Source organism: Ylistrum balloti, unplaced genomic scaffold, assembly GCF_031769215.1.
Source record: "Ylistrum balloti isolate Yb309-2 unplaced genomic scaffold, AGI_CSIRO_Ybal_v1 Utg371478, whole genome shotgun sequence".
NCBI classification, from domain to species: domain Eukaryota; kingdom Metazoa; phylum Mollusca; class Bivalvia; order Pectinida; family Pectinidae; genus Ylistrum; species Ylistrum balloti.
This window is the reverse complement of record NW_026782768.1, coordinates 62,009-85,322: the sequence shown is the minus strand read 5'-3', so window position 1 is coordinate 85,322 and position 23,314 is coordinate 62,009. Positions and strand designations below refer to the sequence as shown.

Sequence of the window (23,314 nt, the reverse complement as noted above, 5' to 3'; positions counted from 1 at the left end):
AATATCACTGAAACGCTTAGTGACAGACCCCGCGAAATTGAAACGCAGATGAGACTCCAATTTGGCTGATCGAGAAGGCATGTGGAAACAATCTGCTAGCCGCTGACAGTTCGTCCGTAATAACTGAAAAAGTGTTTTCATTTTCCTGAACTTAGACAACCGTATGTTTCAATGCAATAATTTCAAGTGCTTGACTTAGTTAGGGAAGCGTCAACAAAATCAAGGATATTACATACAAGTCCGTCCCCACAGACTGTTAAAGTTACCTTTTGCAGGTTTGTTGTTTTCCTCCTCCGTAAATATTGAATGTAAAGTTAATAAAAAATATCATAATTAATCACTGATCATAGCTTCATTTGACAGTAAGAGTGTCCAACATGTTGGCTATCACAGTGAACATTTACTGATTGTATGCATTTCTGTAAAATTTTCAGATGGTGTTAATACCACACAAATGTGATGTTCAGTGTGCTAGGTAAAGTTGTGAGCTACTTTTGGACAGAAGAGGAAGAATATAGCCATAATGTAAATATTGTTGCTTCTCCAAAAACCGGAAATGACGCTGAGAAAAATAAAAGTATATCAAATTCTTCTGCCCAGACCAAAAGTATTGATGGAAAAGTGACACACCTTTATAATACCCACGGCCTGATAGACAAAGAAATTTACTTTTCTTTTGATGCAGTACAGGGTGATAAATATCCAGTAGTAGGTGATAATGTGACAGGGGTTGCCAAGCAACAACACTCAGATGGAGGCTGGCATGCAGAACAAGTGATTCTTTGTAATGATTTTTGGGATGAAGATGGAGATGATGTTGTTGAGGATCTCTCAGAACCTGATGCAGTTGTTGGTGTTGTAACCAATTTTAAAGGTACAGAAGGGTTCATTAATGGTTATATTCATTTCACTTTCCAGCAAAGTGATGTTAGGGAAGATCATTTCTGTCCTTGTAATGGAGATTATGTCACAGTGGACATTACAAAAACCAATACAGGCCAAATTGAAGGTCGGAATGTCAAACCTTTACGTGTAGAGGAAAGAGAAGGCAAAGTCACTGGAGCATTACAGAACCATGGATACATTGACGGAGAAATCTTCTTCAACTATTGTGTATGTAAAGAAGAGTGGCACCCTCAACAGTGGGACAAGGTCAAGGTTGTTGCCATAGAGAGTGCCCAGGGAAAAAACAGTTGGCGTGCTGTCAGGGTAGAGCCGATAACAACATCTTATACTCCCAGGTATGTGTAAATTAAAGTGTCTGAAGTTAATATCACAGCTTGTCTCCCCATATCGATGCTGGGATTGTTTTTAGAGGTTAGAAATGTGTCATTTTATACTGGTCAAAATATACAATTCATTGCAAAGTAACAAGATAATTGAAAATTCAAGTCATTCAAAATTTAAGATAGTTTCATCTGACATTTAAGTCTAAAAGTTACATACCTTCAATTAATATCATGCATTGAAAAAAACTCTGTGAGTTAGAGTATTTCAGTAATGTGATTTTTTTTGTTTAGCTATTTGATACAAAATATATTTTTTCCAGAATCTGATTGACAATAGTAGACCATGAATTACTTTTTACAAAATATAAACATTATATGACTGTATTTTTCAGTGCTAAATTTCTAGTTAGTCCTACAAAGTCATCTTTCCTTGAGGACTTGCAGCGAGACAAAAATGGAATAGTGGTTTCCATGAAAAATGACTATGGAGATATAAAAATTGGGGAAACAAAGAAAATGTTGATATGGATTGAAAATAAGGGGAAATCACCCCAGTTATTTCAGAGATGCCACTTTCCAGCGGAGGCAACACAATTACGAGTGGAGAGTGTGAAGTTACTGCAGGAACATGGTGCCAGAATGGCTGCAGGAAACCAGCCTGCAACAGGGGACATAACTCTGTACCCAGCAGCCTCACTCTATATAAATATAGTCCTGGAGCCTAGGTATGATGCCAATAAGTAAAATGTGAATGTAATGAAAATGCTGCATCAACATTTTTTGGCGAAGAAATAAAAGAATTATGTTTTGTACAAAAATTATTAACTGGTGCAATAAGTTCTTTATTATATGACAATCTTCTATGTGGTATGCTGTCAAATACCAATATCAGCAAGCGTTGCCATGCTTGAGTGAGATATCCCAAAAATTTAGGCTGAAAATCAAAAAGAAAAATAAATATTATTTCCACGTAACATAAATGAATTCAGCTGTCAAAAACATTGCAAATGTAAATTGTTTGTTTTTAAGATCGGTTGGCCTGGAGAAACAGCTTTTTGTCGTCACATTTAAGGACTTTCGAATCGGTCGCTACATCACAGCTAATATACAGGATGCTTACAGTAACCTGGTGGCTTCTGGCCCACAATACCAACAGCAGAACAGAAATGCATTGTCTAGGTATCGAAGGTCAGTTAGTACACCAACAGGCTGGACTGTCCCCGGAGAAAAACCTTCCAGGTATACACATAAGTATTCTACTGTGATAACTTTGTGAGAATAAGCTTATGATAACAAGATAACTACACATTTCTTCAGAAATGGCATAAAGTCATACTAATCTTTTTCATTCCAGATATAACAAGAATAAAATCGCCTTTTAGCAAAAAAAAAAAAAAATCAATTGAGATATTTAAATTCAATATAAATCAAATTATCTAACATTACTGCACGATGAGATACTATATTTCTGATGAATTTTAGTTCAAAGTCAAAAGCACTTTTCAAATAATACGAAATTTCCTCTAAATACACAAATATAGTAGAATCAAATACGCTTGATGGATATAAGGGTGTTTAGGTAAAACCCTTATGTCCCTGTACAAACAGACTTCTCATTTTCTCTTCTCTCTACTACATATTCATTCAGTTTGTTTCAGTTTGTGAGTTTATTTAGGTGACCTGATTAATTTGGTTCATTGTTGATTTACATTCAGTCAACCCTACAGTCAAAACCATGGGCCCCATTCCCAAAATACATAAAGATCATGTTCTGACAAAGTACATCATTGCAAAATTCACCAAAATTAAAACTCCTTTCGTGCAAATCCAATAAGAGGGCTCAATGAATTTCTTTTAGTTTCAATCTTTTTTTTTTAATGTCTACCTGCTTATTTTGGAATATTTCCTTCAGATGAGTAATGTCAATAGAATAAAAGTCCTTATAACACAACCAGTGGAAGATTTGAGTGTAATGTTACGATGACTAGCTATATGGTTATGTTTATCAGACAAATGACAAATATGAAGGGTACTAGCACTGACATACAAGATGGTACACAATCGGCCAACATTTCGGCTGTAACATAATCTTATGTGCACTAATGCCGAAAAAAGTGTGATGAGAAAGTAAACAGATTACAGACCGAAAAACACACAAGATGGTAACATGAAAACTTTCCCAGTCCTAGATCAATTAATCTGCACTTAAAGATCATTCCACAAAGCATACTGAGATTATTCCAAAATAGTTGATTCCTTACCATCTCGAATACTGTGTTCATCAGTGCTAGTACACATCTAACTGGGCATATTTGTCTGATGAAGGCAACAATGTAGTCATCGTCACACTCAAATCTTCTAATGGTTGTGTTATAAGATGAAGGCGACCATGTAGTCATCGTCACACTCTAATCTTCTACTGGTTGTGTTATAAGATGAAGGCGACCATGTAGTCTTAGAATTGTCACACTCTAATCTTCTACTGGTTGTGTTATAAGATGAAGGCGACCATGTAGTCATCGTCACACTCTAATCTTCTACTGGTTGTGTTATAAGATGAAGGCGACCATGTAGTCATCGTCACACTCTAATCTTCTACTGGTTGTGTTATAAGATGAAGGCGACCATGTAGTCATCGTCACACTCTAATCTTCTACTGGTTGTGTTATAAGATGAAGGCGACCATGTAGTCATCGTCACACTCAAATCTTCTACTGGTTGTGTTATAAGATGAAGGCGACCATGTAGTCATCGTCACACTCTAATCTTCTACTGGTTGTGTTATAAGATGAAGGTGACCGTGTAGTCATCATCACACTCTAATCTTCTACTGGTTGTGTTATAAGATGAAGGCGACCATGTAGTCATCGTCACACTCTAATCTTCTACTGGTTGTAATATAAGATGAAGGCGACCATGTAGTCGTCGTCACACTCTAATCTTCTACTGGTTGTGTTATAAGATGAAGGTGGCTGTGGAGACATAGGAACGTCACACTCTAATCTTCTACTGGTTGTGTTATAAGATGAAGGCGACCATGTAGACATAGGAACGTCACACTCTAATCTCCTACTGGTTGTGTTATAAGATGAAGGCGACCATGTAGACATAGGAACATCACACTCAAACCTTCAACTGATTTTGTTATAAGAAGTTCTATTCTATATGTCTCATGCTTTAATGACTGGTGTACCTTGCTTCTTATTTTTTATATACTGTGGATTTCTTGATAGGATGGGATGGCGTAAGTTATATCTTCCCTGTCGTCTGCCGATGTTTCCAGTTCCAGAAAGACTACAAGACTGTATCCTTGAAGGCGAGGATGTGGAGGACGTGGCTCCAGTTATAGAACAGGTAATAAAGCTTATGTAAAGAGAGCTCTTCAGGAAGTCATGGCAGATAAGATTATAGGGCACATATATCCTTAATTAAGAAATATTTATTTTGACCCGTAGAATTTTAATAGCTTGATGTTATTTGAGATAAATTGAAGTTTTCATGGCACTTTATTTCTAATCTTATTACAGTTTCCAAGTTGTATTTCATTGAAATGTTTCTGTAAATCTCCATTCTTGCAATTTTTTTTCTTTTTCTTTACGTGGTACAGGACCTGGTATATGAGAACTATACTGCAAGATTCCAAGCTCTGCTGCATTTGGAGGAGATTCAGATGGACATCGACATCAGAGAGTTTGACCTGGAAAGGGTATTCCATAATTAAAATGTTCTTAATGAAATCAATTTCGCTTTAACCAAAGTTATTGAATATGAAGTGGAATCAAATAACAAGAAAATATATTGAAAATAAATAATTATCTACAAGAATATTTATATATTTCACAGATAGACAAATGATGTATCTATATAAGGACCATATATCTATTACTAAACCTGGGGTTTAGGGTGGTCGGGTGGCGCAGTGTTAACGCACTCGCCTTTCACCTAGCCGACCGGGGTTCGATTCCCGGAACGGACGTGAAAAGGTAAGGGGGTCACCTGTCCGACCGCGTGGGTTTTCCCCGGGTACTCCGGTTTCCTCCCACAATAAGGCCCCTCGCGCGCTTACATCCGGGCCAACAAGAGTGATTAGTATAAGTTTAAATAACTTGTTTCGCAATTGTTGTAAAACAAATAAAGTTTATATTTATATTTATTACTAAACCTCCATAAACCAATATACTGTATATACAGGTACACCTGATGCTATAAGGCTGTAAAACTTTCAATCGGGATAGAATTGTATTATCTGGATTATTGAAGGTCCACAGTATTTAAGTAAACTCACACCCTAACTTTGATTCAGAGTGTGTTGGTCCCATGGCTTTTTGTCCTGTAATAAGCCCACTCCCTGACTTTTAGTCAGAATTTGTACATGTATTTCAGCCCCAGGACTTTTGTCCTGTAATAAGCCCACTCCCTGACTTTTAGTCAGAATTTGTACATGTATTTCAGCCCCAGGACTTTTGTCCTGTAATAAGCCCACTCCCTGACTTTTAGTCAGAATTTGTACATGTATTTCAGCCCCAGGACTTTTGTCCTGTAATAAGCCCACTCCCTGACTTTTAGTCAGAATTTGTACATGTATTTCAGCCCCAAGACTTTTGTCCTGTAATAAGCCCACTCCCTGACTTTTAGTCAGAATTTGTACATGTATTTCAGCCCCAGGACTTTTATCCTGTAATAAGCCCACTCCCTGACTTTTAGTCAGAATTTGTACATGTATTTCAGCCCCAGGACTTTTGTCCTGTAATAAGCCCACTCCCTGACTTTTAGTCAGAATTTGTACATGTATTTCAGCCCCAAGACTTTTGTCCTGTAATAAGCCCACTCCCTGACTTTTAGTCAGAATTTGTACATGTATTTCAGCCCCAGGACTTTTGTCCTGTAATAAGCCCACTCCCTGACTTTTAGTCAGAATTTGTACATGTATTTCAGCCCCAGGACTTTTGTCCTGTAATAAGCCCACTCCCTGACTTTTAGTCAGAATTTGTACATGTATTTCAGCCCCAGGACTTTTGTCCTGTAATAAGCCCACTCCCTGACTTTTAGTCAGAATTTGTACATGTATTTCAGCCCCAGGACTTTTGTCCTGTAATAAGCCCACCCTTTGACTCTGTATGTTGGTCTTTGGGCTTATAATGCATGATAATTACTGATATTCTAAATGTGAAATTTTTGTTTTCAGGGCTCTAGAAAAGAGCTGCCTACTCATCAAGCCAATACTTTGACTATATAGGAAACTGGAAGGAGGTCAAATCTTGTTGTATAATATTTCATAATTAATGTTTTCGTTGTTTCAGAGCAATTGTATTCAAATATATAACATATGTTACAGGTTAACTTCCGTCCAATGCGTGAGTTTCTGGCGCTGAAGGTACCTGGTCTGGCTGAAGGTCGTCCTTCGGTCCTGATTGGAGACAAGATTATCGTCACAGAGCCTGGGGACTCGATTGGACCAGCTTATGAAGGATATGTTCATGAGGTGTGATAAATCCTCCCTGGTTTCTACACTCCTTTTATCAATGTATAAATCTTGATGGGTTTTCCTGCTTGAAAAGGCTTTTGAAGATTACATTTGAATTAAAAATGAAGAATTAATCTTGTTTAAACACCTACAATATAATTTTCCTGATAATAGAATCATGTCTTTTGCTGTTTAATCAAATCAAGACTTGATAAAGGGCTTTTGTGTCCATATGTTACTTGAAAATATAAAGGACAAATAGTTTTATATTAAAATGTCAAAAAAAAATCATATTAGAAGGTTAAGGTCACTGATGTAAAACCAGAAATCTAGTTTGCTACAAGATAACTTGAATGGATGTCAAAAATTGATCTCAAAGTGCCTATAAGAGGTTTTTCCTGCAAAAATCATAAATTTTCATGGACATTTCTTTTCGTAGACATTAATTTTCTGTTATGTTTGTGGATTCAGCTGATGAGTGAAGATGTGCTGTTAAAATTCAATCAAGACTTCCACCTGACAAATAACGGCAAGGATTTCAATGTCGTCTTCACCTTCAACAGGTAAAACATCTCATAATTTCTTATTTTACTCGAAAGGATCTCCTGACAGAATAATAAAGATGATATCTTACACTGAATCTGGTGATGCTGCACCAACTAGTATCTTGGTATACAAATATAAATTTGATTTTTTTACAACAATTGTGAAACAAGCTATTTCAACTTCAACTTATCACTCTTGGTGGCCTGGATGTAAGCTCATGAGGGGTCTTATAGATTATGCAAGGAAAACTCACATGATTTGAATTGTGACCCTTTACCTTTTCACATTCGTTCTGGGAATGGAACCCAGGATGTTGAGGTGAAAGACAAGTGTGTCACCACTGTGCCACCTGACCACACATGGAATACTAGTATATTGATATACATGGTAGTTATAGATATGAAAACCTGATTCATTTCCCATATAAATAACTCGTCATCAGTCCTTTGTTGTATCACTAGGACACCTCTGAGACGATGCCATCAGGCGATAAACTTTGCTGTTAATTTGGGTGAAAACGGTGAGTGGAGGACTTATTCATGTTTCTTAAGTCTTGGCATTCAATTTGTAAATCTTGAGCTTCTGAAATCACTAATAAAAGCTGTGTGATGTTTAAGTTTACAGCGTCTTGATTTTTAGCTCACCTGGCTGGAAGGAATATTAGTGTTTCAAATACTTTTCCTTTAGTTTAAGTTAATCAGTTTCAGCAATCTTCACCAGATGAGCGATACAGGCCCTATGGGCCTCTTATCTCAATGTAGTACTGTTATTTTGACTCTTATCGTCGTGTACATGTTATATCTTGACCTTCCATTAGATTTTCTAGATTGTTACGGGCAGTAACTTTGTTAGAATTTGATAAATATATACTCTGACTTACCAGTCAGTTTGATTTGTAGTGCTGTTTCCCAGCATGCTGTTGCCAAAGTTGTCCCGCATGCTGACCTCAAAGAAAAGCAGAGCAGATGTAGTTCCTCTCAACTCACAAAAACATACATCTCACAAAGTGCAGTCATTGACCTACTACAACACAGATCTTAATGCTCAGCAGAAGGCTGCTGTAACTCGCATCTTACAGGGACAGTGTCGCCCCCTACCCTACATTCTCTTTGGACCTCCAGGTAAGGAAACTCAGCAGAATAAAAAAAATGTATGTCATCCACTGTATAAAACCAAAAAAATTCGGGAACAATTCACACATGAAAAAGAAAAGCAGAAACCTTGAAGCAAGGTGGGCCTACCTGGTTGTACGAGTTGGTGATCTTCTTTTAAATTTTTTAATTGTTTACTGCTTTTAAGGAACCTCTGTATACCACTAGATATCCTCCTGAAGTCTGTATACCACTAGATATCCTCCTGAAGTCTGTATACCACTAGATATCCTCCTGAAGTCTGTATACCACTAGATATCCTCCTGAAGTCTGTATACCACCACTAGATATCCTCCTGAAGTCTGTATACCACTAGATATCCTCCTGAAGTCTGTATACCACTAGATATCCTCCTGAAGTCTGTATACCACTAGATATCCTCCTGAAGTCTGTATACCACTAGATATCCTCCTGAAGTCTGTATACCACTAGATATCCTCCTGAAGTCTGTATACCACTAGATATCCTCCTGAAGTCTGTATACCACTAGATATCCTCCTGAAGTCTGTATACCACTAGATATCCTCCTGAAGTCTAGAAAATAAACCTCAACACTCATGAATTTAACAGGATGTTAGTTTATCAGAATTTTCTCCAACTGGAGATTTCCATATCTGATCAATTATTTAAAGTGACCCAGTTTATACTCTGTTGTCATGGTAATTACGTTTTCATTTAGTGAGTTTTGTACTCATAAAATTCTGAGGAGTAATCACAGATTAAAAGTACAATACTTATTATAAAATAAGTAGTGTTGTATTATTTTGATTAAATATTTTTAGGACATTTCCCTGATGCATTGTGATTTAAACACCGGAAGGTGGAAGCACAACATCCCACAATCGATGATATTCAGTAAATTATTCCGGGAACTGCCGTGGATACAAGTGTATACCGAGTCCTCCCTGAACAAGGGTAGAATGTAGGTCGAGAGCCTGAACAAGGGTAGAATGTAGGTCGAGAGCCTGAACAAGGGTAGAATGTAGGTCGAGAACCTGAACAAGGGTAGAATGTAGGTCGAGAGTGAAGACAACACGAACACGTATCTAAGTTGGTTCCCAAACATGTCAACAACTTGCTATAAGAATAAATTGTGAATTGGGGAGGAGCTGTTTGTGTTGTTTTCACTCTCGACCTACATTGTGGTTTAAAGTTAGGTCCGATATCAAATCATGAATATTGATATTCTTGTCTCTCAGGGACTGGAAAAACCATGACAGTAGTGGAAGCCATAATTCAGATTCTGAAGAAGATGTCTTCAAGTCGGATCCTGGCCTGTACCCCTTCCAACAGTGCTGCAGACCTTATAGTAAGAACCTTATGGTGTCAAAGTGTATCTCACTCAACTAAATCAACCACTGTATCTCATTACATAGCATTTAAGCACATAGCATTAATAGTTCAACACAGGTCACAACTATCTATATTCATAGAAATATACCTGTCAAAGGCTATATATGCCATAATTTAGTAGGTTAAATGGCATTATGGACTGCCATCACCTCCAGAAGTCAGCATTCGAAAGTTTACAGGTGAAACTACCTATCCTCTTAGGGAAAAGCCCAGATATTTTACACCTGTCTAAATCCAACTCAGATACATTGAAATGTGTTAAAATTACACATTTTCTTGAAGCCCAATCAATGCAGATTTCTTTCTTGTGTTATAAATTATGAATTTGACTTTGCAGATTTTTGACCAAATCTCAATTTAGGTACGAACTTTAACTGGGTAAAACAGAATCCCATTTGCTGATTGGCTGATTAAGTTGTGGGAGTCCTTTAAGTACTTGTAAAAGAGAATGCAGGCGATGGCAGAGTCTCGAAGCAAAACATGAAAATGATATTTCACACTCAATATAAATCTTCTATTACTCTACATACATACAAGATACACACAATCTGTAAGAAATCATGAAAGAGGCGGAATTAATTTGACACATTTTGCTGCTAAGTTATCACAATATTAAAATCAATATGAATCACAGTTCAAAACATGAGTCTTCAGACGAAAATAAAATAGCAGCGTTATAGTAAAGTTAGATATAGATTTTTTTTTATTAAACTATTATAATTAAGATGATATCTTTTAAGGAGAATAACTTTTTAATATAAATTAAATGATTGCTTCATGTTGATGGTGAGAATATTGTCCTACCCACTACCTGATTCATGTCGTTAAGGAATTTAAATAAAGCTATGGTTTATGTTTCATTTGTACTATCTTTTTTTGTGTCCAGTGCACATTTGTTTTAAAGAAGATATTGTTCATATTGAAACTAGTTTGCTCTAATTAAAGAATAATGTACAGTTGTGGTAATACACAATGCACTGAGAACATTGTACGCACATTGTACATATATCATATGGATATTGTCTGTGTACATCATCTGTTTACATCGTCTGTGTACATTGTCTGAGTACATTGTCTGAGTACATCGTCTGTGTACATCATCTGTGTACATCGTCTGTGTACATCATCTGTGTACATCGTCTGTGTACATCATCTGTGTACATCGTCTGTGTACATCATCAGTGTACATCTTTCGTGTGTACATCATCAGTGTACATATATCGTGTGTACATCATTTGTGTACATACATTGTGTGTGCATCATCTGTGTACATACATTGTGTGGACATGGTCTGTGTACATACATTGTGTGTACATTGTCTGTGTACATCGTCTGTAACATTGTATGATCCCACAACTGTAAATAAATGTGATCTAACAAGAAAAATTTTGTATTTATATAATGCTGGAAACAGTGAATGTCTTGTGTTGCCAGGCAGAGAGGATACATGATAGTGGACAAGTAAAAACATCTGATATGGTGCGATTAAACGCTGCCCAGAGAAACATGGAGGTTAGTACATTTTTACAAGTTGGTAAGGAATAGACCAATTTTTTTTCGGATGTACTGTAATCCCATGGACCCTAAGGTCAAAAATAGTGTGACGAGATATTAAACATAACCACTTACAGAACTCATTTGTGTCACTTTAAACACCTTTGTGATGTTAAGAGATGTATTTGTCCTGATTTTCTGGTCTTCAGTTGTGTGGCACTGATTTAAAACATGGGGTTTATACTTTTAAAAACTTGTAATATCAAAAAGAAGGTTTACTAGGAAAATGACTGATTGTCTTGAAAAAGCTATCAGTAGATTATAGATAGGACAAATATGACATTATAGTTGTTTTTGTGTTAATGTCACTTCCAGACTGTTCCAGATTGCGTGAAGCCATATTGTTGCTATGGTGATAATCTTGACCTTGCCAGTCACTACCGTGTGGTGGTTTGTACTTGTGCTTCCGCTGGAATTCTCTACACCCTCGGGATCAAGGCTGGTCACTTCTCCCATGTATTTGTAGATGAGGTTAGTTGGTTAGTGACATTTAAGGTCGATGTTAATGAGTGGTTGAATGATGTATAGGCAACACAGGTATCTTTCACCAAGGAGAATTCATGATTCCTTGATTGAACATGAAAGTTTTGTGTCACTTTCCTTGAGGGACTTGTTATATAGATCAGTCAGTGTAAAATGGGATCTTATTGCATGCTTCTGCCATTTTTCATTTTAATGCTATTTACTCTGTCTACATAGAAGATTCCGTTAAAAAAAACTCTTTCAATAAGCTAAACTGTTTTTGTCTTTCAGATTTTTCAAAACATAACTTTATAGGTATATTTTACTGGCAATTACAGAACAAGGGAATCTTTGACAAATCCTAGGGTACAAATATCTGTAAGCTTAGTTGCTGACCTGTAGTTAACTGAGAGGAAGACTTTTTTGATATAGATCACTCTGACCTGTGTTAATGTTCAAAGCAAATATAAGTCATTCATTAGCTGTAAATTTAATTAAAAATTTCTTACTTATTAGTCAGGCCAAGCGACAGAACCAGAATGTTTGATACCCTGTGGGATGGTGGCCGGAACAGATGGTCAGGTAAGTAATGTGCATGGTGTATTTATGATTCTGTACAGGATGGTGGCCGGAACAGATGGTCAGGTAAGTAATGTGCATGGTGTATTTATGATTCTGTACAGGATGGTAGCCGGAACAGATGGTCAGGTAAGTAATGTGCATGGTGTATTTATGATTCCGTACAGGATGGTGGCCGGAGCAGATGGTCAGGTAAGTAATGTGCATGGTGTATTTATGATTCTGTACAGGATGGTGGCCGGAGCAGATGGTCAGGTAAGTAATGTGCATGGTGTATTTATGATTCTGTACAGGATGGTGGCCGGAGCAGATGGTCAGGTAAGTAATGTGCATGGTGTATTTATGATTCTGTACAGGATGGTGGCCGGAGCAGATGGTCAGGTAAGTAATGTGCATGGTGTATTTATGATTCCGTACAGGATGGTGGCCGGAGCAGATGGTCAGGTAAGTAATGTGCATGGTGTATTTATGATTCCGTACAGGATGGTGGCCGGAGCAGATGGTCAGGTAAGTAATGTGCATGGTGTATTTATGATTCTGTACAGGATGGTGGCCGGAGCAGATGGTCAGGTAAGTAATGTGCATGGTGTATTTATGATTCTGTACAGGATGGTGGCCGGAACAGATGGTCAGGTAAGTAATGTGCATGGTGTATTTATGATTCTGTACAGGATGGTGGCCGGAGGAAACTCTTTAGGTAAATTCTTTTTATTGTATGTCTTAGATTCCTTGGTGATTGATCGTTGCTTGGGTAGATTGGCTTTAATTTGATCTATGCTTTCTCCGTAAGGGAAGAGATTTGTTCTGTGGTGCGGAGTCAAATATTCATGATAAATAACGGCCATATCTATTTACAGCATGCTTCTATGGAGAGTTATAATACAGAGTAATAACATTTGTTTTACAAATTGTGCTGTTAGCAATTTATGATTATAAATGTGCCGCATAAAAAGAAGGTTCCTTATAGTAGCCATAGAGCCATCTGTTTTTTCTGTCAACTCTTTCATTTCTACAGTATTTCTTCAAGTTTCTCCCATACAAATGTACATGCCCAACACCATTCTTATCTGAAAAATATTGTTGCTTTAACACTTGTAGTTACTGGTTGGTCACTGTTCATTGTAGAAAAAATTGGTAACTCTGGAATCATTTAGATTTTATCAAAATTTGTTTCATAGGTTTTCTATGACAACACATGTGAGTCTGCTGATTGGTTGAAATTTTAAGATTTTTGGGAAATTGGGGGACAACTGATTCAATAGTGAAAATCTGTTACCATGGTGATGGATGATTGTGCTCACTCAGGTTTGATTATTTTTCAGGTTTAAAAGTGCTTAACTGATGCAAACCAAAGTTCACTCTGTAATTTTTCATTGAGTTGTAGGTGAAACAGTTAGGGAGGCCTTAATTGACCTCTGTCTGTTGTAACATGGCTGCCTGTATCTACCTTTATATATCTTCTGATTCACCATTATTGATGATGTCATCTTTCCTTGTAGATTGTACTGGCGGGAGACCCTATGCAACTTGGACCGGTTTTACGATCCAAACATTCACGGAAATATGGTCTGGAGCTCTCCTTTCTTGAAAGGCTGATAAATTCACCATTGTATCAAAGAAATGAAAGCATGTTTGCTGACCATGGCTGTTATGACCCTCTCCTGGTAATTACTCCTAATCAGATTCATTAACACACTATATGATCACACCATCCAGTGTTCATGGTATAGGTGGAATGTTCTTCTACACTGAAATAAGTTTTCTTTTTCTCTCTAGGTGACAAAATTAGTGGACAACTATCGTTCTCACTCAGCTATTCTATCATTGTCATCACAACTGTTTTATCATGATGAACTAAGGGAAAAAGCTGACAAACAGGTCACACATGCCTTGTGTGATTGGCACATGCTGACCAACAAAGATTTTCCAGTCCTCTTCCATGGGATAAGGGTAGGTTCCATTCCATTTGTATGTTTTACCACTGTATGTTTTACCAGTGTCTGTTTTTACCACTGTCTGTTTTTACCACTGTCTTTTTTACCACTGTCTGTTTTTACCACTGTCTATTTTTACCACTGTCTGTATTTCAATTGCAGTTTTTACCACTGTCTGTTTTACCACTGTCTATTTTACCACTGTCTGTTTTTACCACTGTTTGTATTACAACTGTCTGTTTTACCACTGTCTGTTTTACCACTGTCTATTTTACCACTGTCTGTTTTACCACTGTCTATTTTACCACTGTCTGTATTACCACTGTCTGTTTTACCACTGTCTATTTTACCACTGTCTGTTTTTACCACTGTCTGTTTTTACCACTGTCTGTTTTACCACTGTCTGTTTTACCACGGTCTGTTTTACCACTGTCTATTTTACCACTGTCTGTATTACCACTGTCTGTTTTACCACTGTCTGTTTTACCACTGTCTATTTTACCACTGTCTGTTTTACCACTGTCTATTTTACCACTGTCTGTTTTTACCACTGTCTGTTTTACCACTGTCTGTTTTTACCACTGTCTGTTTTACCACTGTCTATTTTACCACTGTCTGTTTTACCACTGTCTGTTTTACCACTGTCTATTTTACCACTGTCTGTTTTACCACTGTCTATTTTACCACTGTCTGTTTTTACCACTGTCTGTTTTACCACTGTCTGTTTTTACCACTGTCTGTTTTACCACTGTCTATTTTACCACTGTCTGTTTTACCACTGTCTATTTTACCACTGTCTGTTTTACCACTGTCTGTATTAAATTGTCTGTTTTACCACTGTCTGTTTTTACCACTGTCTGTTTTTACCACTGTCTGTTTTATCACTGTCTGTTTTTACCACTGACTGTTTTACCACTGTCTGTTTTTACCACTGTCTGTGTTACAATTGTCTATTTGATCACTGTCTGTTTGTTTTGCTCCTAAATTTGGTCAGCTGACACAATTAACCTTTACAGGAGTCATAGCTCAACTTTACCTGAAAAATTAATGTGTGAAATAGAGAGGAATGTTGAAAAAGAAAAAATGTCAGACACAACACCCATTCCTTAGGAAAGTTGAAAACATAAGATAGATTAGGAAAATCAATGTTACCAAAGCGACATGTATTTCAAATTAAAAAAAAAAGCATTGGTCAATTTAATTGCAGAATCAAAGTTTAAAATGATTCTAAAAAAAGCCAAAGTAATAGTTAATTTGAGACAACATGTTTCTAGGGTGAGGATACTCGAGAAGGAGATAGTCCATCATGGTTCAATCCAGCAGAAACTGTACAGGTGGTAAAGTACCTACAGGGACTGATGCGAGATGAAACACATTGTGTGGTTACCGGAGATGTGGGAGTGATAACTCCATATAGGAAACAGGTAAACCACATAGAACCAAAAATGTTTAATCTGTTGTTCTAAATGTTTAACAAGATCTGGATTCATTGAAGTTGTAACTGAATATCGACTGAATCATTGTATATAAGAATGATTAAATCTACATAAAATTTGTTTTTTAGGTGGAGAAAATTCGCCTGCTGATTGACAAACTTGGGATGGATATGGTCAAGGTTGGGTCAGTGGAGGAATTCCAAGGTCAGGAGAGAAGGGTCATCATCATATCAACGGTCAGTATTTAAAGTGGATATAAACTGAAAGATTTGTATCTGTTGGTGAGTAGAGGGGACTCTCACCAATGTCTGTACCCTGTCACTGATTCATGTCTTCACTTTACTAGGGAATGCAGGAGCTAAATGTAAAAGGGCTCTTACACATTTTTTAATTTTCTCTTTAAAAAATAAACGATGTTAATAATTCTCAATAATCAGTATCTCCTAAATATGAATATATTACAAGGTGAGCTTTCTCCAAATTCTCCAATCAAAGTAGTTCTCTTTTTTGAAGGTACGATCCAATGAACGTCTCATAGGGTTTGATATAAAGCATGCTCTTGGTTTCTTGAGCAATCCAAAAAGGTTCAACGTAGCCATCTCCAGGGCCCAATGTCTCCTCATCATTATTGGCAATCCATTTGTTCTCTCACAGGTAAGTTATATTGGCAATCTGTTTGTTCTCTCACAGGTAAGTTATATTGGCAATCTGTTTGTTCTCTCACAGGTAAGTTATATTGGCCGTGCGCCGTCTGTAAACTTTTCATTCAAACGACTTCTTCTCAATAATTGGAAGGCCCAGGCAACTTCTCTCACAGGTAAGTTATATTGGCAATCTGTTTGTTCTCTCACAGGTAAGTTATATTGGCAATCTGTTTGTTCTCTCACAGGTAAGTTATATTGGCAATCTGTTTGTTCTCTCACAGGTAAGTTATATTGGCAATCTGTTTGTTCTCTCACAGGTAAGTTATATTGGCAATCCATTTGTTCTCTCACAGGTAAGTTATATTGGCAATCTGTTTGTTCTCTCACAGGTAAGTCTGAACAGGTAAGACCAATTGGCAATACACTTGGTCTCTCACAGGTAGGTTTTATTAGAAATACATTTGTTCTCTCTGAGCTAAGTCTCATTCGAAATACATTTATTCTCTAACAGCAGGAAAGTATTTTGTCACAGGTACATATAAGTCTCACAGGCCCAGTGGATCCTGATTATCAGTGGTGATCAATTGGTTCTCTTACAATAACGTGTGTTGAGAGATAGGAAAGGCTACCAAGTTTATTCAAATGAATGACCTCAACCCACTTTCAAGGTCACAGGGGTCAAATATGTTAAAATATACAAACGACTTCTTCTCAACAAGCAAAAGTCCATGAGTGCTGATATTTTAAGATGCTTGGAGGAGAGGCTACCATTTGATGATGACCTGAACCTTTAGCTTCTTGATTTGACTTATTTGGGTTTTTTTTTCTTCTACAACTGTTGACTTATCATATTGCACACTTGTAATCACACTTTTTACGTTCAAATAAGGTGATTTCATCAACTATTTTTGGTGAAATTTTGCGACCATGTTTAAATGTTGACAGAGTAGTTAGAAAGTTACATATAGTTATTAATCTGCTTGGTTTCGTTTTACAGGATAAGTATTGGCAAACACTAATACATTACTGCATAGAAAACAAGGCCTACACAGGATGTGACCTTCCTGACCTCTCACAACTGGAGCAGGTGAAAGAGACATGAACTGAAGTTTTATTTTAATTTCAAAGTTTTGTCAGGAGAATGATAGTGTTCTTAATCTGGTTAGTACTCAAGTTATTATAACATTACAGTTACATGTCGGATGGAATAACTAAATGATACGGATTCTGTGAGTATGATATTTTTTTGTGAATATTTACAAACTATTTCACTCTGTATATGTGGACAGATGTGGTAACCACTGCACTCATTGAATAAACATCTTTTTGATAACAGTTGAAATGTAAAGGTTCCAGAAAACAACAAATTATAGTATAATACATAATTCATACATTTAAATAGATGTCTATGAAAAAGTTCTGTTAATAAGATTTTAATCTACTCTATACCCTTGGATAATGTGGGCAAGATGGCTTCAAAACTGAAATATCTGTGACCTCTTTGTGTTATATGTGGGCAAGATGGCTTAAAACCAGAAATATCTTACTTTTTTTGATAATGACAAAAGAATTTTACAAAGCAAATATTCAGAGTTATAAAACAAGAAATCCAGTGAAAAACCATGATTCTTTTGATTTTGCTATAACATATTCAGTGGGTGGAGAAATATCTAAATTTCATGTTAGATCAGTATTTTACCAAACTTTTTAACCCATCATACAGGTCTGTGTGTCTGTAAACAATTTTTGTTATTTCTTGAGAAGAACTTGATAAATGTCTCTCAAATTTCATATGTAGGTTTCCCTTGGTCCTCAGTTGTGCCCGTTTGATTTTGGGACTGATCAGAAAAACAAAATACCTGACAGATGCCCATATTGCATTTTTACAAGGAGCTTTTTTAATACTATTACTTAAGAGGTACTCTATAGATCGCTGTCACATTTGATATGTAGGTTCCCCTTGGTCCCGAGTAATGCCTGTTGTATTTTCGGACTGATCAGATGAACAAAATGGCTGACAGACTGAATTTTGCAGTTACAGATTATTATCAATATTTCTTCAAAGGAAAGTTCAAATTTCGTAAAAAAAAAACAGACAGAGGAAGGAAGAGAAAAGAAAGAAAAAGATCCAACCTTTAAAGAAGAATTAAGATCAAACAGTTGTGGGGATCAAGATCTCTCTGGGATTTCTAGCATTAATTATGTTAATCTCGATTTTGTTATTTCCCCATTTTACTGATAAGCTGACTCTAATTCTTATCACCTGGCTGAAAAAATGACAAAATGTATGAATCCATTAAATCAATCAATGATGATGATAAGACGTCTCTATTATCTAAAATTGATCAATTGATTAGCATTGTCTACTGTCAAGTCTCAAAATGTTAGTGAATGTTAAGTTTTATTGGCCGGGTTGCACATAGTGCAAATCCAGGTTATAGTATAGTGAATGTCGGGCGAACGGGCGGGGAAAAGGGGTACCAGTTTTGTAGATTCAACTCCTAGAGTTTTTGACATAGAAGCTTCAAATTTTATAGGATGTTTAAATATATGTTGAAGATGTGCACCTATTAATTTAGGATTCATTCCGGACTTTTCTTCTTGATTTTCAAGGCTTTAGAACTTAGTCATTTTCAACAGTCTGGCGTGAAAAATCCAAGATGACACCCTTAACTGTCCATATAACATTGCACACATCCCACAACTCGGCCAATCGTGGCTTTGCCTCATTTTTTTTTAAAAATTTAATCAATATAAGATCATTCATTGCTTTTTATTTTTTACTTTTTATTGTCATATTCATCTCATTTTCTTTCTCCCATCAGTCACTAATTTTTCTTTCTATCCACTTTATCCAATGACAGGATATAAACACGTTGTAATGTAAAAAAAAAGTTGTGAATAATGTCATATGATAAAACAGTTATCAATCTGTTTTCCGGTTAATATAATGATTTATCAATACATTGGCCTTGGGGATTTCAACTTTCTCAGGTTAATTAATCGTCATATCCTCCTGAAAACAAGTCTATAATTGGAGTGTACACATGTGAAACATTTTGTTGATGTTGGTTAGTATATAAAGAAAAGAAATTATTGCATCACAAACAGAAAATCATATGATGTTATGAATGACCACATTCTGATCTCCAGAGTTACTTCCCTTTGTTTCACTCTTTCAGATGCTGTAGCGATATGATTGACGGCCATTGGGGGCTGAAAATGAAAGACCGTGGCCATTGTGAAATTTCTTTCCAGTTAGATTTGTGATTGTGAAATTAAATATAATATTCTTTACATTAAGTCTTTTTTAGTATAAAGAGCACACAGGGCTAAATTGTTTTGCCATTTTTTTGCTTTGCACATATCCCATAATAGTTTCAGAATTTTATGGAGTGTATGACAAAAATCGAGATATTGTTGCATCGTTTTGATGGTGAAATTCTGTTTGACGTCTAGCATAATGCAAGTCCCTAGAAGCTTATTGTGAAGCTAAATGTTTCATGTCTGGACATTCTCTACCCCCATCGGCTCTCAAGCTTAATGCTATAGCATCACATACTGACAGAGTAAAAACGAGGGCAGCAATTCTCCGGGATCAAAATGGTGTATGGATGGATGGGAATTAAGAGGTTATTGGTGTGAAAATTGGGTAATTTGAGTCAAAGATTAACATGGTGCTAGATCTGTACTGAATTACAATGTGATAAAGAAAAAAAGTGAGTTTGTATTAGACGTTAAAGCATATGTCACACATTCTCATTTCTGTATTTTTTTTTTAATTGTATCATCACGTTTTATCATTATTATCTATATACTGTGATTCATGATGTCATTTGAATGGAGCAATAATTATGTTGACAACAATAATAAAGATATCTAATGTTTGTTATGATTTTAATGCTGTGTTTCTTCAGTTTTCCTAAATCGCGGTGTATACCAGGATTTTCCGAGCATGGAAAGAAATATCTCTCAATTATTGAAAAAGGGGGTTACCCAGAATTAAACAGATATTCAGACACGTCTTAAGGGTTGTATATAGATTTGTTCACCTATTTCTTCTTGAAATGGAGACGTGAATATGTTAAAATGATAATAACTTTGAAGTTACCAGGTTAATTAGTGTTTTTCTTGGTTCATTAGAATTTAAATCTTTACTGATATAGTATATGGCAACATTTACTCCAACCCACATACTTCTGTAAATTTGATAAGCTTTTATATCAAATTATTTCTATTCTAAACTGTACAACTATTCAAATTAATCAAATTAAGCGTGCGGGGTCATATCCACCGAATGTCGAAGTCGAGCCATGGACGATTGCCATCATGGAACCCTGGAGTTATCATGCTATACACTAGTTCTTTCCAGAGACCAAACCCCAGCATAACAAAGTTTCTGAATCGAATGGGCAGTGTCTTAGACTCATAGAGGCGTGAATGAAAGTCACACCTTCTTCCTAACACTGTTTACAAGTACAATGGTGAACGCCGATATTAAACTTTTAACTAACCAACCGTCCAGATAGTTACGACAAACTTTGATGACTACGGTCTACCAGCAGGCTGTTTCCCAAGCATTCTCGGAATAGATACATGGTGTATATAAAGACACTTACTGGGGGATATCTTGTGTTATTCGTTTCCCTTAAAGCAGGTAGGGAGTTACCAAGACCAGAATAATTTAATGTCAATATTCAGATTTTTACCTATTTTCTTTTTAAATAAAATTGTCGGACTAAAGGTCAACATTCATGTTAAGAGAAATCTTCGTCGGACATAAAAAAAAAGCCGTTGGAATTTGTTTTAATTTCATTCGGGTGATGTAACTGGTTCCGTCACGATGTCTTGATTCCTTTTTCACCGGGAAATCGTTTTGATTAAGAGGTGGTGAAAGCATGGATCAGAAGCAGCTAGCGAGTTTTCATTGCCAAATCACATCCAGCTTGTTCTGTTGAGGTGTGACTGCATATTTTCTCTTGCACATTCACTTGCAACGAGGGTACTTGGAGAGAGAAATTTTACCATACTTAATCCCGTTTTTCCACATTCTGCGAAAATCAAACACTGAACTCTCCAATTGTCGCCAGACTACTGCTATCGTATGCACAGTCTGGGATTTTGCTACAGTATAATTCGTTAGAGTGATGAAGACTGTTTTTGTCATGATGTTTCCTTCCAGAATCCGACCATACAGAACAACTGCTGAGTTCATCAGTGTTTTCATCAGACCTCGATTGTGTGTTAACAGCTATGCTTACGCGTGACACTGAAGACGCTAGGCCCGAATCTACATTCAAACTCTGCAATCTGATCTTGGAGGCAGTGACTTCCTCTGTTGACATTTCTAACTGTTCCACAGAGTTTACAAGATATTTTAATTCACTGAATTTGTCCGTGTTTTGAAGTTGCTTCATCATCTTTGAACACTCACGTGAAACATTCGGTAAGGTTTGGTTAGAATGATGAATTTTAAATAACAAGATTTTGAAATCATCGCTAATGTGGAAATTGGACGCCGATAAAATGTTTTTGAAATTTTGCAATTTTGGCGATTTGTTGAAATGTACGGTCACGACTTTGCCACTGGTTTCAGAATCTGATTCAACCAGTTTTGATAATGTTTGGACTAAAACTGACCGCCGAGTCCCTAAAAGTCTTCTGTTTTTCAGACAGCAACATTCTATTTCTTGCAGCAACGTCAGAAGTTTCTGAGAAAGCATGACAATTACCACATCAAAAGTGACCATATCGACGTTTCGGAAAGATTCTTTGCTGTCACCGGTGATGACGTCAACATGGCATCTACAATATGTTTGCAGACAGTAAGTAAAACATTCCACCGACTGGCTGTGTATATCACTATCGTTTGTTGCCAGGACCAGAATCTTTCTTCTGTGTAGCTTAACTCCTACCAGAAAATCTGAAACGAATACAGAATAAGATGTGTTGATGTTAAGGAATGAATTTTTATATCAAATTCAATAATAATAATAATAATAATAAAAAAAAACAGTGATGGTCCGTGATAAGATTGTGTTGAGGATTATTTGGGGACGAACCAGTGATTTTATGGCAATACAAAGGTATGTAAATGGATAAAGGGACCATTTAACAGGTAGACGTGTTAACGTAATACCTCACTTTGTCAAATTCTGGTAACAAGTCTTTCTACCAATATCGGCTAATTGGCGTTAAAACGAAAGTGTGCAGCATTAGTTACATATACATCGACAAGGCCCATAACTCACTTCGGATGTGTTGTCTACGAATGATAACAACGATGACTATTAGGATAGCGGCGATACTCCCACCAGATATTCCCAACAGCGTAACTAAAGGAACGTGGTTACTTCTCTTCTGCGTTGAGGTAGCCTCCGGAAGTTCTGCACTCACCGTCACAGTCTCCGAAAATATTTCACCTGTAAACATGGGAAAGTTGCGTTGATAGAAATAGCTTCATTCTACCAATCATATCTTGGATTTCAGAAAGAAATGTTTTAAAGTCTGAACTCTTTACGATTAAAGTAAAAGTATTTTGACGTCAATAAAACCAGGGCAAGATATGGACAAAAGAAAGATTTACACAAAGACTCCTGGATAATTACATGTGTGAGAAGAATAAAACCAGGTGTTTCCGAAGAATAAGCGTTTTCTGCTTCATCGACGACATCTACCATGTAAATCTTAGTCAATAGGTAATATCTCGCTCTCAAATGAGAACAAGATATACAACAACGGAAATTAACAGGCAAACTAACGAGCATTAAACTTTATAGCACAAAAGAAAATTTAATATTTCCCCATGAGAACGTTTGGACGACTGTAAATCTTCCCCGTCATCATCACCAACCTGCATCTCTCAAAAATCTTTCTTTTGAATTTCTTTTCAATTGCCGACATCTGTCATGAAAATCGTGATTGAGAACAAGTCTAATATCAAATTAGCTGTAAAATCGAAT

General features: G+C 36.5%; 1 protein-coding gene across 1 annotated transcript; it reads left to right on the top strand.

The window, feature by feature from the left end:
- The first annotated feature begins 150 nt into the window (after positions 1-150).
- On the top strand, positions 151-20,208 carry LOC132562670 (RNA helicase Mov10l1-like). The gene is made up of 20 exons (XM_060227425.1): positions 151-275; positions 435-1,241; positions 1,622-1,954; positions 2,259-2,468; positions 4,463-4,583; positions 4,837-4,935; positions 6,565-6,711; positions 7,165-7,256; positions 7,701-7,759; positions 8,139-8,360; positions 9,590-9,699; positions 11,178-11,255; positions 11,613-11,768; positions 12,276-12,341; positions 13,838-14,002; positions 14,115-14,288; positions 15,547-15,696; positions 15,837-15,944; positions 16,222-16,362; positions 17,350-20,208. Exons 2-20 carry the CDS (start codon positions 460-462, stop codon positions 17,452-17,454), a joined length of 3,318 nt encoding a protein of 1,105 aa, XP_060083408.1. The 5' UTR covers positions 151-275; positions 435-459; the 3' UTR covers positions 17,455-20,208.
- Positions 20,209-23,314: the final 3,106 nt, after the last annotated feature.

What these genes read in the sequence shown, in the direction of transcription:
- LOC132562670 (XM_060227425.1), top strand. Translation starts at nt 460, where the DNA reads ATGTTCAGTGTGCTAGGTAAAGTTGTGAGCTACTTTTGGACAGAAGAG. An exon ending in ACAACATCTTATACTCCCAG is followed by an intron (nt 1,242 to 1,621) that starts GTATGTGTAAAT and finishes TGTATTTTTCAG; the next exon opens with TGCTAAATTTCTAGTTAGTC. An exon ending in TGGCCGGAACAGATGGTCAG is followed by an intron (nt 12,342 to 13,837) that starts GTAAGTAATGTG and finishes CTTTCCTTGTAG; the next exon opens with ATTGTACTGGCGGGAGACCC.